The 16,554-nt window shown below is 40.4% G+C and overlaps 1 protein-coding gene across 1 annotated transcript in view; it reads right to left on the bottom strand.

Moving 5' to 3' along the window:
• Nucleotides 1-16,554, bottom strand: part of KDM5B (lysine demethylase 5B) — a 72,366-nt gene that overhangs the window by 27,222 nt on the left and 28,590 nt on the right. Inside the window, exons 5-9 of the mRNA XM_068541921.1 lie at nucleotides 6,540-6,674; nucleotides 4,646-4,742; nucleotides 3,192-3,301; nucleotides 1,552-1,710; nucleotides 956-1,075 (exon numbers count right to left, since the gene is read on the bottom strand). Of these exons, the coding sequence (XP_068398022.1) occupies nucleotides 956-1,075; nucleotides 1,552-1,710; nucleotides 3,192-3,301; nucleotides 4,646-4,742; nucleotides 6,540-6,674 (621 nt within the window). The remainder of the gene's footprint in view (nucleotides 1-955; nucleotides 1,076-1,551; nucleotides 1,711-3,191; nucleotides 3,302-4,645; nucleotides 4,743-6,539; nucleotides 6,675-16,554) is intronic.

Consider the following 16,554-nt stretch of genomic DNA (forward strand, 5'->3'; position numbering starts at 1 on the left):
GTGCCGCAACTACTGAAGCCTAGAGCCCGTGCTCCTCAACAAGAGAAGCCACCACAATGCGAAGCCCATGCACCGTAACAAAGAATAGTGCCTGCTAACCACAACTGCAGAAAGCTCACGCGCAGCAATGAAGACCCAACACAGCCCCTGCCCCCCCAAAAAGGAGATGCATACAATGTTTGCTATAGCACTTTGTTGGTAGTGAGAAAAAACAGCTTAAATATCCAGAAGTATGGTAGGAAACCATTCATTTTGGTGTACTCATTTGATGGAATAGTAAATGCTGAATAAAGCATGCTTATGCTTCTAAGGGAATAAAGGAGAATTTAAAATACAAACGTTTAGGGACTTCCCTAGCGGTCCAGTGGTTAAGAATCTGCCTTCCAATGCAGGGGACGTGGGTTTGATCCCTGGTCGGGGAACTAAAATCCCACATGCCGCAGAGCAACTAAGCCCGCATGCCACAACTAGAGAGAGCCCCGTGCTCCAAAGAGCCCGTGCACCACAACTAAGACCCGACGAAGCCAAATAAATAAATAAATATAAAATCCTAAAGTTTACAGTGCTACCTTATGACAACATAACAAGAGGTAAACGTGCCCCCAGGGCACAGCACATGGACTGGCACACAGGAGTCATTCAATAAATTTTGCAAAGTTTTCTTTGAATTTTATTTGTTGAGCTGAAAGAACTGCTGGTGATTTCCTTTCATTGGTATTCTGTTACTGTCGCTATATGATTTATCTCAAAAAGCCTATCTTTAGAGAAATCAAATGAAAAATTAGGATGCATTTTGAAGTACTGTGGAATGTTAATACTACCGAACAAATTAAAGGTTTCACTGTGCAAGACAATGGCTGACTATCAGGGATAAGGGCCAACTCAAACGTCTTCAGATATACCTTTCCCCAAAGTTATTAAAATCCTAAATCGAAGCAGTTATGTATGTACATACATGGACTGGCATGTTGAAGTAATCAGATTTGAACGCATCCGCCATTTCCCCGAAAGTACGGAGGGTATAGTCCCTGGCTGCCTGTTCAAAGCCAAATGCTTCCTGTGGCTTACTGCACTCCTGTCAAAACACAAAGAAAGAAAAAGGAAAGATATTTATGTATATGTATATTTACTTATGTATGGTTCACATATATATGAGAAATCATATATATATGTTTACTAAAATTACTTGTGTAGTGTAATTCCATTTGTGTAATTTCCATTTGTCTGAATATATATCGAAATATTAACAAGTGATTATCTATGGACTATGAAATTACCTATTTTTTAAGTTGTTCAGTGCCTAAGAATTTTTGCAAAGAGCATGCTTTTTTTAAATGAAATTTTAAAAAGTGTAGTTATTAAAATGTTTTTCTGACTCTCAGCTTGCTGCATAGCTGTGCAGCTCACTTCCAAGACCTCTTTCCTATTCAGGCCCACCCCAATTTTTGTCATGAGACTCCTTATTATCAATTGCCAAATCTAAAACCGGAAGGTGAAGAAAAAACCTTCTTAAGGAAGTTTTCTAATGCCACCTCTGCTATTAATTCTGACCTGAGCCAAACACTTCGGACACCTCCAGTCTCCCTTGGGAACATCATGGAGCGGCGGGATCAGGCAGAAGGTGTGGTAACTGTCATCACACCCATCACACAAGAGAAGCCGGTCCTCATCGTTGCCACTGCCACACAAGAGGCAGACATACAGGTCAACCTGCAGCATGAAAATGGGCACAGAACACAGGGGCATGAGCTGCTGTTTGATTCTGTGAAACTCTAGGAATGAAATGGATCTGAGGCATAATCTAGTCTCTCCAACATGCTCCAAGTGAAAATGTTTCACCCTCTATAAGGGACATTTTAAATAAAAATGCTTCACCTTCTGTTATGAGATATTTCATAATATCTCATGCATTCCCAACTCTGAAGAGTAATCGCCAAGATTTCTCAATTGTGTGTTTTAATTAAAGTTTGTTACTTAAATATCCAGCTTTTAGCAGCTTACAGAAACATAGTCTTCTAGAAGAATAACATGTTAGGCAATAGATTATCCACCTAACCAAAAACAGAACTTAAAAAGAAAAAGTTCAATTCTGCCATGTTAAAAGGCAAAAGTTTTTACAGTTTTTACAAAACTGAAACAGTTTACATTCTAATTAGTCATAGTTAAGAAGTTCCCCCAAATACACAGTAATAAAACTACACAGTCATTACCTACTATGGGTCGTATCATGTTTCCCCAAAATTCCTATGTTGAAGTCCTAACCCCCAATACCTCAGAATGTGACTGTATTTGGAGACAGGGTCTTAAAGAGGTCGTTAAAAAGGTCATATGGTTGGGCCCTAATCCAGTATGACCGGTGTCCTTGTAAGAAGAGACTAGGACACAGACACACACAGAGGAAAACCATGAGGACACAGGGACATGACCGTCTACGAGCCAAGGACAGAGGCCTCAGGAAAAAACCAAGTCTGCAAACACCTTGATCTCAGACTTGTAGCCTCCAGAACCTTGGGAAAATAAACTTTGCTTGTTTGAGCCACTCGGTCTGTGATACTTCATTATGGCAGCCGGAGCAGACTTTTTTGTTGTAGCAAATAGAAACCTGGGCTCTGCTAGTTTTCTGACTGCTTTGTTTGTTTCTGTGCTGGGGCAGAGGGAGATGATAGTTATGAACAGAACATTTAATTGGAATAACTTCCAATTCCAAGATCAAAACCACTGTCGTCAAGCTGCTCCCAGGGGCTCAGAAGGGGGCTGAGGAAGAGAGCTTGGCTTTTTGTTTCCACCTGAGTGAACAGCTCCCCAGGCCTCTGACCCTGCGAGGCCCTAGCCTCCCTCCTATCTGCGCACTCCTTCCCTTATCCTTCCTTGCTGTCAAGTTGGAAAACATCATCTTGATTTCTGATCTACCTTCAGCTCGCTTGGAAGTGGGCTAGTCACTTATCGACAATTCTCCATAGGATCGAGCTCACCGTTATTCAGTGCTAAACTGAACGTCCTCCAGAAAAATGGCTGTCAACGCCCCCAGCTGTTACTACTGATTTCATGACGCATCCGTGTTTCCCTGTTTATAAACTGATACTACAAACCACCTCTAAAGGTCTTTTCATTGTGAGACACTGAACCAGCAGTCCCAGGTAAGGTACTAAGTATAAACTGGGCTGTAAAAGTTTTTAAAGATGTCGACTCACAGCACTGGTGGTTTTTTTCGCTCGACTCCTGGGTTTCTCCTTCTCACTCTCTGTAATACACTCCTTCCTCTCAGCAGGTTCTTGCTTGAGGCTGCTTTTCCCGTCTTTCTCTGTAGGAGGCAGTCCAGGTCAGCACTCCCTCTGCTCTGCTCCCGTCAGCTCCCTCCCGTGCTCATCCCTCCTGCTGCTGAGGCACACCCGGACACAGTTCTCTGCTCGCTTCAGCGCAGCAGCACCCAGAGTTACTACGTTCAGGAGCTCCGTGCTGACTACTTTATGATGACGTGCAACTCTCACACCATTCATATTCCAAGATACAAGCACAAGATATGATACCAGATGTTGCTCAGGTCTGTATGCTTTCAAAATGGGAGCCGAAGATATGCTCTTCTTATGACTAAGACATAGCATATGTTGGTGAAAGCAAATTCCTCTTGATCTTGACCATAAGACACTGACCGTTCACCAACAGCAACCCCTCCACGTTACAGATTATCCCTCCATGATCTAAGATTACTAGCCTCTCTAGCTTCCTGGTTTCAAAGACTGAGAATTTTCTAAAACACTAGCTATCAATTAATGAGCTATTCTGCAGAAGGTATTGCGCTAAATGCTTTCCATCAATTGTTATTGTATCAATCATATAATCCTTTGCAACCAATCTGTTTCAAAGACAAGAAAACTGACGTTAAAAGAAGTCAAGAAGTATCTCTAAGGTCATACAACTAGTTAGTGGTTGAGCCAGGATTCAGATTCAGATCTGTATTTTTACAACTCCATCTACTTTCCATTACATTGTGCTGCCTTTTCCACTAACTCACCAGTCACTAAGAAAAGCCCATTTCAATAACTACTTCTTCATTACTAAGTGCCTGCCTATACAGAATTTCTCTCAAGAGAGTGTCAAACCTACCTTTCAGTGACTGACATCAAGCAGTGGCCGGGCAAGCATCTGTCAACTAAAACTCAGATTAAGAAAGCCTGCCTGCCTGCCATGCCTGAAACAAACCTATCAGATATTCAGTCAAAGGCACCTATGCTTCTCACAAATCACTTCTTTACAATTAATGCTGTTGAACCAAATTTCAAAGTATTGGGTTGGCCAAAAAGTTTGTTTGGTTTTAAGTAAAAATAAGACACATTTTTCGTTTTCACCAAGAACTGTATTGAACAACATATTCACTAACCGAATGAACTTTTTGGCCAATCCAATAGCAACTAGTTACAGTTGAGAAATTCAATCACATTTCTAATATGCATATATTCATTTGTTTATCTCTCCTTCCAGTCATCTAATTATGAAAACAAGGATATTAATATAATAAGATTTTATTTCTCAAGGCACAACCCAGTGACTAGTATGTAAAGTTGCTCCAATATTTTCTTAACTACCAGATGAATGATTGTTTTTACTTATTCACTCTTCCTTCCTATTCATGGATGAACTTTCTTACCATTTTCACACTTTGGAGCTGGACATCCCATTCGACGTCTCAGGTTATGAGTTCTGGCTTCTGCTGTCTCTTCTGGTTCTATTTTAATATTCATGGCCTTAAAAAAATTTGTCATATACATGAATACTTCCTTTAAAAAGACAGAAATCTTCTAAAATCCAACTGGAATCACAAAGTGCCTATAATCTTATAAATTATCTCTATTAATAGGACATTCAAAACTCTCTCCCTTAGAGCAGAGATTCCACCCTTAATATTTTTATTACTTAAGGAATGAGTGAGGAAACTTAGAAGTTAGGAGTATTCTCCACTTCAACAGGTCAAAAATTTAGGGAAAAGTCAAAGGATCAGGGATGACTTATGGGAAGTGTTACTACCCAAAACTGGGAACAGTGTGTATTTCCTCCTAGAAGTTCCTCAGTTCTCATCTACTCACAACTTACACTTTGTTCAGTCGTAACTTAGCCAAATCCTAAACAGTTACATAAATAACGTAATTTCATCAGCCTAGAAGAGTGTGCTGGCTCTTCCAAAGTATGACAGCATTCAAGGAAAACTCAGCTTCCACAACAAGTTTCTATTAATTCTTGTAGTGAACTGTCACTACCAACTGCTCCCCTAACACCGCTGAGTCATGGCTCCCTCATCAGTGAGAGCGTATGAGCCAGTCTCAGTACCTGGTGTCCACGAAGTGCGCATACTGGTTGATAAGCAAAGCCCCGTCTGCTCTGGGACACAAGTGACGTAGTGGAACTGTGCCTGTGTTCATTCGTGCACAATCAGGATGTCTACTGCTAACACGATTTCTTCCAGGGCCATACCATCACCTTGATGTGTCATCAAGACAGATCTAGGCATCCACAGCACTGGGCATGTCTTACACATTTAAAGATCAAGATGTGCTCAAACAAGAACTGACTTTAAGACGAATAAACTTGAAGCCTGCTTGTGGGCTTCAAATAACCATATATGTTCCTATTCTGAGGGATTCTCACTTCAAAAAAATGGAGTTGCCAAATTTTCTCATATCTCCAACTTACCTAAGTGAAAAGTAATTCTCTTATATATCCATTTCCTCAGAAACCAAAATGGCTGATTTTTTTTCATCCTCACCAATAATTATTAAATAACCCAACTATTGGATTTAGAAACCTAACTAATGCCATGAGGCTTCCCAGTTCTAAACTGTTCCTAATATATTAACCACTGACTCTTCATACTCACATGTCCATCAAGGAACCCAAAACCTTCCCACCTCTGTGTGGGAACAAGGTAACTGGGAGAATACTCTTCTCCCTTTCCAGGAGAAACCTCTCAGAGCAGAAAAATCTAAGAGCAACTTGTCTTTCTTAAGTATTTCACTCCTCATCTTCCCTCATGCTTCACTCTCATTTTACCTGTGTGTTATATCACCAGCCCCCCTTGCTGCCTGAATATTTTCCAGCTTAGCATAAATGTTTGCCATGGATTCCATACTCCTCTTCAGGAAGTCTGAGAAAAACAGCTTTCACTACCTTCTTCGTAACCTCTCAAAAACAGTACTTTTCAGCAAAAATCTCCAACTGCACTCCTACTAACCTTAATTCCCAGTAAACCTTGCCCGACATCACGAGGGTCACGATGAACGCCTATTCACCTACTCTTCCCTAGGCTCTGACCGTTAACCATGCAGCAGCTGACTGTCCAGGCAGCATAAACCTAGAAAGATTTCAATTCCTCGCTCCTCTGACAGTGCAATTCCCCCAAGTGTAAAAGCTAGAGTATACACAGCATCCCTCTGTGAGGCTAGTAAAGTTCAATCTATGAAGAGCACGGGCATGAGAGAAATCCAGGGTCAGACACACGTCAGCACCGGGACTTGAGGCCTGTCTGATCAACCTCACGAGGCTCTCACCTCTGCTCTCATGCGTTTTGCTCGTCGAGCTGGGGGACACGTTTCCAAGGGCTGCACAGACTGCCTCTGGGGAATATCATGGGGTTTGTACTCCTTGTCCTTTGTGTCTGTGGTCAGGTTTGGCTTCTGTAGACACTGGAAATAAAACACAACTGTACTGATGAATTCTCCCCCACCCCTTTTTTTAAAAAATAAATTTATTTTTAATTTTGGCCGCGTTGGGTCTTCGTTGCTGCGCACGGGCTTTCTCTAGTTGCGGCAAGAGGGGGCTACTCTTCATTGCGGTGCGCGGGCTTCTCATTGCGGTGGCTTCTCTTGTTGCGGAGCACAGACTCTGGGCGCACGGGCTCCAGTAGTTGTGGCACGTGGGCTCAGTAGCTGTGGCTCGCGGGCTCAGTAGTTGTGGCTCGCGGGCTCTAGAGCGAAGGCTCAGTAGTTGTGGCGCACGGGCTTAGTTGCTCTGCAGCATGTGAGATCTTCCCAGAGCAGGGCTCGAACCCGTGTCCCCTGCATTGGCAGGCAGATCCTTAACCACTGCCCCACCAGGGAAGTCCCTTCCCCCTTTTTTAATCTTAAGAGAATTTCACTGGATTTTTGCAGGGTATATTTTACAATGATTTATGGAAATACATAACAGGTGTGCAATTTTTTAAATCTAAATAAACACAAAGACAAGTCTGCAGTTACCAACCATATACACACACATATAGTTATAACAGCTTGACTTTTTTTCAGGAGGTGAATGGTGTTGCTTCAATTCATTTAATTGTTGATATCACCTCATCAGGTTACAACAGGCCACAGCAGGCTCGAGGCAGTCCCCATGAGCCAGCGACAATTATCCCTGCTTGCAACTGTAAATTAAGTGAAGGCCCAAACTGCTAGAAAGGCCCCCTGTATGTTCCCCAAATAGCTTTCCATAATCAGAATATCTCATTTTAAAAATGTTTACAGTGATAAAATATGGAATCCAGTAAGTTTTCTAAATTTTACAATCCTGTAGGTTTAAACATAATTAGCAACCTTCTATTATCAAAAAGGTATCATTTGAATTGAGAAAACAGACCACGTGACTATTATCCCTTATTAAAGCTTTCCTTTTCTTCAATATATTCCTACAAAGTCTAACTCACAAGGCAAAGGTTAATAGATAGCCCACAGCAATAACTTCGGTTCTGATCACAGAAGAATCTCTTCTTGCTTTGATTTTTCTTTTTAGTTTGATTCTAAGCTCACCGAAAAACAGTATTTAATGCCAATACAACAAAACACAGTGACAACAAAATATTACCACTGAATCTAATATGAATTTCAAGTAAATACCACTCCTTTATAAGAGGTCCTAACAAATGCCACAGGAAGCATTTTTAAAAGCAGGCTCCAAAATGTAACCACTGAAGGTCTACTGTATCATCCATACTTGTAATAAGATACACTGAAATTATAACCTTCTACAACTCTTGGCTCTGCGAGCACCATTACAACCATGCAGTGTCACTAACATGACTGGCTCCTTCCTCCTGACATTTGCAGAAAGAATCCAGAGAATGGGGAGGACAAAAGAAAATACAGAGCAACCATCTAACACAATCTATTTCTGACATTTAAGTAATATGTACTATTACAAAAATACTAGAGTAGATTTCTTGATACTCTAAACAAGTAACAAATCTACCACTGGGAGCACAACCTATAATATTAAATATTCTGCTTCTTCTAATTAAACCTACACACTGATCTGATCTAGAAACATCAACTCAACTAGTATGGAATATCACTGTCCATTCCATAACAAGTCCTCAATTGAGCGTTTAGAGTATGTTCAATGAAAACATGCAGATGGGAATAAAACCTGTCCCCCATCTAAATTAACCTCCTTTATGTATTATATAAACTTTCTATCGAGACCTGAAAGTATGTGTGATTGTGGAGATATGAAGTGAGCTGAATCACAGACATTTTATTAAGTGGATGGTCAGAAATTCAGATGTAATATATGTGGTTCTCATCTCCCACTAGTCTAAATGGTTCTGTAATCCATGGTCTGCTTGGCTGTATAAGGACTTTGAAGAACTAAGATAAAATCAAGCTCAGAAGCTCTTTAGAATATATATGAAGAGATTATTTTGTTTCAAACCAGGATTCAAAACATACACTTGATGTGTTTGTTTTATATTTAATGCTATCGCATGCCAACTCTTAAACCTTTGTTTGAGAAACTGGGATTTAGAGGTGATTTGTATCATCACACCGTAATGACATCATCCTACAGGGGGAGAGCAATCCCTTAAGACATTTAGAAAACACAGGGATACAAGACTGAGGCCTCTGTCCCGTTATCCAGCACATCACCACTCAACTTCTCTCAAGTTTCCCGAAACTTACTTTAGGCTTGAGTTTACCCTTTTGCAACAGTTCCTTCATTGTGCACTCTCCCCCTGCCCCCTTTATTACGGGTTTATTTCTTAAGAGCAGTTTTAGGTTTACAGCCTAGTTGAGAGGAAGGTACCTAGATTTACCATACACCAGCTGCCCCCACACATGCACAGCCTCTCCCATCATCAACATCCCCCACCAGAGTAGTAGAACATTTGCTACAACTGATGAACCTACATTCACACATCACCCAAAGTCCACAGTTCACACGTCAGGGTTCACTCTTGGTGCTGTACATTCTATGAGCTTGGACAAAGGTAGAGGATCATCCAGAGTACTTTCACTGCCCTAATAATTCTCTGTGCTCTGCCTATTCATCTTACACTCCTGTCCCCAGCCCCTTGCAACCACTGATCTTTTTACTGTCTCCATAGTTTTTTCTTTTCCAGAATACCACTGAGTTGGAATCATACAGTAGATGCAGTCCTTTCATATTGGCTTCTTTAACTTTCATAAAAATATGCACTTGGGACTTCCCTGGTGGTCCAGTGGTAAAGAATCCACCTTACAATGCAGGGAATGCGGGTTCGATCAGTGGTCAGGGAACCAAGATCCCACATGCTGCAGGGCAACTAAGACCATGAGCCGCAACTCCTGAGCTCACACACCTCAACTAGAGCCTGCAGGCCACAAACTACAGAGCCCACGCGCTCTAGAGCCCACACGCCACAACTAGAGAAGAGAAAAAAACCTGCACACCACAACTAGAGGGAAGCCCACGCACCACAACGAAGGATCCCGCATGCCACAACTAAGACCCAACGCAGCCAAAAATAAATAAAACAAATAAATAAATAATAAATAAATCCTAAAAGAAAAAAATGCACTTAAGGTCCCTTCTTGTCCTCTCATGACTTGACAGTTCATTGTTTTTTAGCCTCCATCGTCTGGCTGTACCACAATTTGTTTATCCATTCGCCTACTAAAGGACATCTTGGTTACCTCCAACTTTTGGCAATTATGAATAACAAACCTGCTACAAATATCCACATGCAGGTTTCTGTGTGGATATAAGTTTGCAACTCCTTTGGGTAAATACCAAGGAATGTGATTGCTGCATTGTATGATAAAAGCATGTTTATTAGTTTTCTGAGAAATTGCCCAACTGTCTTCCAAAGTGGCAGTTCCATTTTGTATCCCCACCAGCAATGGAAAAAAGTTCCTGTGGCTCCACATCTTCGCCAGCATGTGGTGTGGTCATGTTCTGAATGTTGGTCATTCTAATGGTGTGCAGTGGTTTCTCGTTGCTGTTTTCCATTCTTTTTTAAAAATATGTATTTTAATTCTCCTTTCCTCTAAGAATTATTTTCAAAAATCAGAAATGGGCATAAAAATTTATGCACAAAGAATTCAGCAAGAGGAGACATTCACAGACAGATGGACAAAATTAAAAGGCAGAGGACTTTCTACCAGATGAAGGAACTAATAAAACCCCAGAAAAACAATCAAATGAACTGGAGATAGGCAACCTTCCAGAAAAAGAATTCAGAATAACGACAGTGAAGATGATCCAGGACCTTGGAAAAAGAATGCAGGCAAAGATCAAGAAGATGCAAGAAATGTTTAACAAAGACTTAGAAGAATTAAAGAACAATCATCTAGAAGAATTAAAAAACAAACAAACAGAGATGAACAATACAGTAACTGAAATGAAAAATACACTAGAGAATCAATAGCAGAATAACTGAGGCAGAAGAACGGATAAATGACCTGGAAGACAGAATGGTGGAATTCACTGTTGTGGAACAGAATAAAGAAAAAAGAATGAAAAGAAATGAAGACAGCCTAAGAGACCTCTGGGACAACATTAAACGCATCAACATTTGCATTATAGGGGTCCCAGAAGGAGAAGAGAGAGAGAAGGGACCCGAGAAAACATATGAAGAGATTAGAGTCAAAAACTTCCCTAACATGGGAAAGGAAATAGCCACCCAAGTCCAGGAAGTGCAGAGTGTCCCAGGCAGGATAAACCCAAGGAGAAACACGCCAAGGCACATAGTAATCAAACTGACAAAAATTAAAGGCAAAGAAAAATTATTGAAAGCAACAAGGAAAAAATGACAAATAACATACAAGGGAACTCCCATAAGGTTAACAGCTGATTTCTCAGCAGAAACTATACAAGCCAGAAGGGAGTGACATGATATATTTAAAGTGATGAAAGGGAAGAACATACAACCAAGATTACTTTACCTGGCAAGGATCTCATTCAGATTCGACGGAGAAATCAAAAGTTTCACAGATGAGCAAAAGTTAAGAGAATTCAGCACCACCAAACCAGCTCTACAACAAATGCTAAAGGAACTTCTCTAAGTGGGAAACACAAGAAAAGAAAAGGACCTACAAAAAACAAACCCATAACAATTAAGAAAATGGTAACAGGAACATACATATCAATAATTACCTTAAACGTTAATGGATTAAATGCTCCAACCAAAAGACACAGACTGGCTGAATGGATACAAAAACAAGACCTGTATATATGCTGTCTACAAGAGACCCACTTCAGACCTAGGGACACATACGGACTGAAAGTGAGCAGATGGAAAAAGATATTCCATGCAAATGGAAATCAAAAGAAAGGTGGAATAGCAATACTCATATCAGATAAAATAGACTTTAAAATAAAGAATGTTACAAGAGACAAGGAGGGACACTACATAATGATCAAGGGATCAATCCAAGAAGAAGATATAACAATTATAAATATATATGCACCCAGCATAGGAGCACATCAATGCATAAGACAACTGCCAACAGCTATAAAAGAGGAAATGGAGGGACTTCCCCGGTGGCACAGTGGTTAAGAAACCACCTGCCAATACAGGGTACACGGGTTTGAGCCCTGGTCTGGAAGATCCCACATGCCACAGAGCAACTAAGCCCATGCACCACAACTACTGAGCCTGCACTCTAGAGCCCGTGAGCCACAACTACTGAGGCCACATGCCACAACAACTGAAGCTCGCACGCATAGAGCTTGTGATCCACAACAAGAGAAGCCACCGCAATGAGAAGCATGCACACCTCAACGAAGAGCAGCCCCTGCCCACCACAACTAGAAAAAGCCTGCGCACAGCAACGAAGACCCAACACAGCCATAAATAAATAAATAAATAAATTTAAAAAAAATAATTTAAAAATTTAAAAAAAAGAGGATATCAACAGTAACACAATAATAGTGGGGGACTTTTAACACCTTACTTACACCAATGGACAGATCATACAGACAGAAAGTTAATAAGGAAACACAAGCTTTAAATGACACAAAAGACCAGATTGATTTAATTGATATTTATAGGACATTCCCTCCAAAAACAGCAGATTACACTTTCTTCTCAGGTGCATACGGAACATTCTCCAGGACAGATCACATCTTGGGTCACAAATCAAGCCTCGGTAAATTTAAGAAAATTGAAATCATATCAAGCATGTTTTCTGACCACAATGCTATGAGGTTAGAAATCAATTAGAGGGGGGTTTCCCTGGTGGCACAGTGGTTAAGAATCCACCTGCCAATGCAGGGGACATGGGTTCGAGCCCTGGTCCAGGAAGATCCCACATGCTGCGGAGCAACTAATCCCGTGCGCCACAACTACTGAGCCTGCACTCTAGCTCCCGCGAGCCACAACTACTGAGCCTGCGAGCCACAACTACTGAGCCTGCGAGCCACAACTACTGAAGCCCACGCTTAGAGCCTGTGCCCTGCAACAAGAGAAGCCACCACAATGAGAAGCCCGTGCACCACAATGTAGAGTAGCCCCAGCTCTCTGCAACTAGAGAAAGCCCATGCCCAGCAACGAAGACCCAATGCAGCCAGAATTAAATAAATAAAATAAAGAAATTTATTGTTTTAAAAAATCAGTTACAGGGGGAAAAAACGTAAAAAACACAAACACATGGAGGCTAAACAATACGTTACTAAATAACCAAGAGATCACTGAAGAAATCAAAGAGGAAATCAAAAAATACCTAGAGACAAATGACAATGAAAACACGACGATCCAAAACCTATGGGAGGCAGCAAAAGCAGTGCTAAGAGGGAAGGTTATAGCTATACAAGCCTACCTAAAGAAACAAGAAAAATCTCAAGTAAACAATCTAACCTTACACCTAAAGGAACTAGAGAAAGAAGAACAAACAAAACCCAAAGTTAGCAGAAGGAAAGAAATCATAAAGATCAGAGCAGAAATAAATGAAATAGAAACAAAGACAACAATAGCAAAGATCAATAAAACTAAAAGCTTGTTCTTTGCGAAGATAAATTGATAAACCATTAGCCAGACTCATCAAGAAAAAGAGGGAGAGGACTCAAATCAATAAAATTAGAAATGAAAAAGGAGAAGTTACAACAGACACCACTGAAATACAAAGCATCCTAAGAGACTACTACAAGCAACTCTATGCCAATAAAATGGACAACCTGGAAGAAATGGACACATTCTTAGAAAGGTATAACCTTTCAAGACTGAACCAGGAAGAAACAGAAAATATGAACAGACCAATCAGTAACGAAATTGAAACTGTGATTAAAAATCTTCCAACAAACAAAAGTCCAGGACCAGATGGCTTCACAGGTGAATTCCATCAAACATTTAGAGAAGAGCCAACACCCATCCTTCTCAAACTCTTCCAAAAAACGGCAGAGGAAGGAACACTCCCAAACTCATTCTGTGAGGTCACCATCACCCTGATACCAAAACCAGACAAAGACACTACAAAAGAAGAAAATTACAGACCAATATCACTGATGAATATAGATGCAAAAATCCTCAACAAAATACTAGCAAACAGAATCCAACAACACATTAAAAGGATCATACACCACGATCGAGTGGGATTTATCCCAGGGATGCAAGGATTCTTCAGTATACGCAAATCAATCAATGTGATACATCATATTAACAAACTGAAGAAAAAAACCATATGATCACCTCAATAGATGCAGAAAAAGCTTTTGACAAAATTCAACACCCATTTATGTTAAAAACTCTCCAGAAAGTGGGCATAGAGGGAACCTACCTCAACATAATAAAGGCCATATATGACAAACCCACAGCAAACATCATTCTCAATGGTGAAAAACTGAAAGCATTTCCTCTAAGATCAGGAACAAGACAAGGATATCCACTCTCACTACTATTATTCAACATAGTTTTGGAAGTCCTAGCCATGGCAATCAGAGAAGAAAAATAAATAAAAGGAATACAAACTGGAAAAGAAGAAGTAAAACTGTCACTGTTTGCAGATGACATGATACTATACATAGAGAATCCTAAAGATGCCACCAGGAAACTACTAGAGCTAATCAATGAATTTGGTAAAGTTGCAGGATACAAAATTAATGCACAGAAATCTCTTGCATTCCTATACACTAATGATGAAAAATCTGAAAGAGAAATTATGGAAACACTCCCATTTACCACTGCAACAAAAAGAATAAAATACCTAGGAATAAACCTACCTAGGGAGACAAAAGACCTGTATGCAGAAAACTATAAGACACTGATGAAAGAAATTAAAGATGATACCAACAGATGGAGAGATATACCATGTTCCTGGATTGGAAGAATCAATATTGTGAAAATGACTATACTACCCAAAGCAATCTACAGATTCAATGCAATCCCTATCAAGTTACCAATGACATTTTTTACGGAACTAGAACAAATCATCTTAAAATTTGTATGGAGACACAAAAGACCCTGAATAGCCAAAGCAGTCTTGCGGGAAAAAAACAACGGAGCTGGAGGAATCAGACTCCCTGACTTCAGACTATACTACAAAGCTATAGTAATCAAGACAATATGGTACTGGCACAAAAACAGAAACATAGATCAATGGAACAAGATAGAAAGCCCAGAGATAAACCCATGCACCTACAGTCAACTAATCTATGACAATGGAGGCAAAGATCTACAATGGAGAAAAAACAGTCTCTTCAATAAGTGGTGCTGGGAAAACTGGACAGCTGCATGTAAAAGAATGAAATTAGAACACTCCCTAACACCATACACAAAAATAAACTCAAAATGGATTAGAGACCTAAATGTAGGACCGGACACTATAAAACTGTTAGAGGAAAACATAGGAGGAACACTCTTTGACATAAATCACAGCAAGATCTTTTGTGATCCACTTCCTAGAGAAATGGAAATAAAACAGATGGGACCTAATGAAACTTCAAAGCTTTTGCACAGCAAAGGAAACTACAAACAAGACGAAAAGACAACCCTCAGAATGGGAGAAAATATTTGCAAACGAATCAATGGACAAAGGATTAATCTCCAAAATATATAAACAGCTTATGCAGCTCAATATTAAAAAAACAAACAACTCAATCCAAAAATGGGCAGGAGACCTAAATAGACATTTCTCCAAAGAAGACATACAGATGGCCAAGAAGCACATGAAAAACTGCTCAACATCACTAATTATTAGAGAAATGCAAATCAAAATTACAATGAGGTTATCACCTCACACCAGTTAGAATGGGCATCATCAGAAAATCTACAAACAACAAATGCTGGAGAGGGTGTGGAGAAAAGGGAACCCTCTTGAAGTGTTGTGGGAATGTAAATTGATACAGCCACTATGGAGAACAGTATGGAGGGTCATTAAAAAACTAAAAATAGAATTACCATACGACCCAGCAATCCGACTACTGGGCATATACCCAGAGAAAACCATAATTCAAAAAGAATGTTCATTGCAGCACTATTTACAATAGCCAGGTCATGGAAGCAACCTAAATGCCCACTGACAGACAAATGGATAAAGAAGATGTGGGACATATATACAATGGAATATTACTCAGCCATAAAAAGGAATGAAATTGGGTCATTTGTAGAGATGTGGATGGATCCAGAGACTGTCGTACAGAGTGAAGTAAGTCAGAAAGAGAAAAACAAATATCGTATATTAACACACATATGTCGAACCTAGAAAAATGGTACGGATGAACTGGTTTGCAGGGCAGAAATTGAGACACAGATGTAGAAAACAAACGTATGGACACCAAGGGGGGAAAGTGGCGGGACGGGGTGATGGTGGCGGGATGAACTGGGAGATTAGGATTGACATATATTCACTAATATGTATAAAATAGGTAACTAATGAGAACCTGCTGTATAAAAAATAAATAAAATTCAAAAATTCCAGAAAAATAGAAGAATTGAGCAACAGGAGAAATCAAATCAAGTTATGGGTATTAAAATGGAATGACACAGGGTCATTAAAATCTGTATCTTCAGGCTTCCCTGGTGGCACAGTGGTTAAGAATCTGCCTGCCAATGCAGGGGACACAGGTTCGAGCCCTGGTCTGGGAAGATCCCACATGCTGTGGAGCAACTAAGCCCGTGCGCCACAACTACTGAGCCTGCGCTCTAGAGCCCGCGAGCCACAACTACTGGGCCTGTGTGCTGTCACTACTGAAGCCTGCATGCCTAGAGCCCGTGCTCCGCAAAAGAGAAGCCACCACAATGAGAAGCCTGAGTACCGTAACGAAGAGTAGCCCCAGCTTGCCACAACTAGAGAAAGCCTGAGCACAGCAATGAAGACCCAACGCAGCCAAAAATAA

This window comes from Eschrichtius robustus, chromosome 3, assembly GCF_028021215.1.
Source record: "Eschrichtius robustus isolate mEscRob2 chromosome 3, mEscRob2.pri, whole genome shotgun sequence".
NCBI lineage: Eukaryota > Metazoa > Chordata > Mammalia > Artiodactyla > Eschrichtiidae > Eschrichtius > Eschrichtius robustus.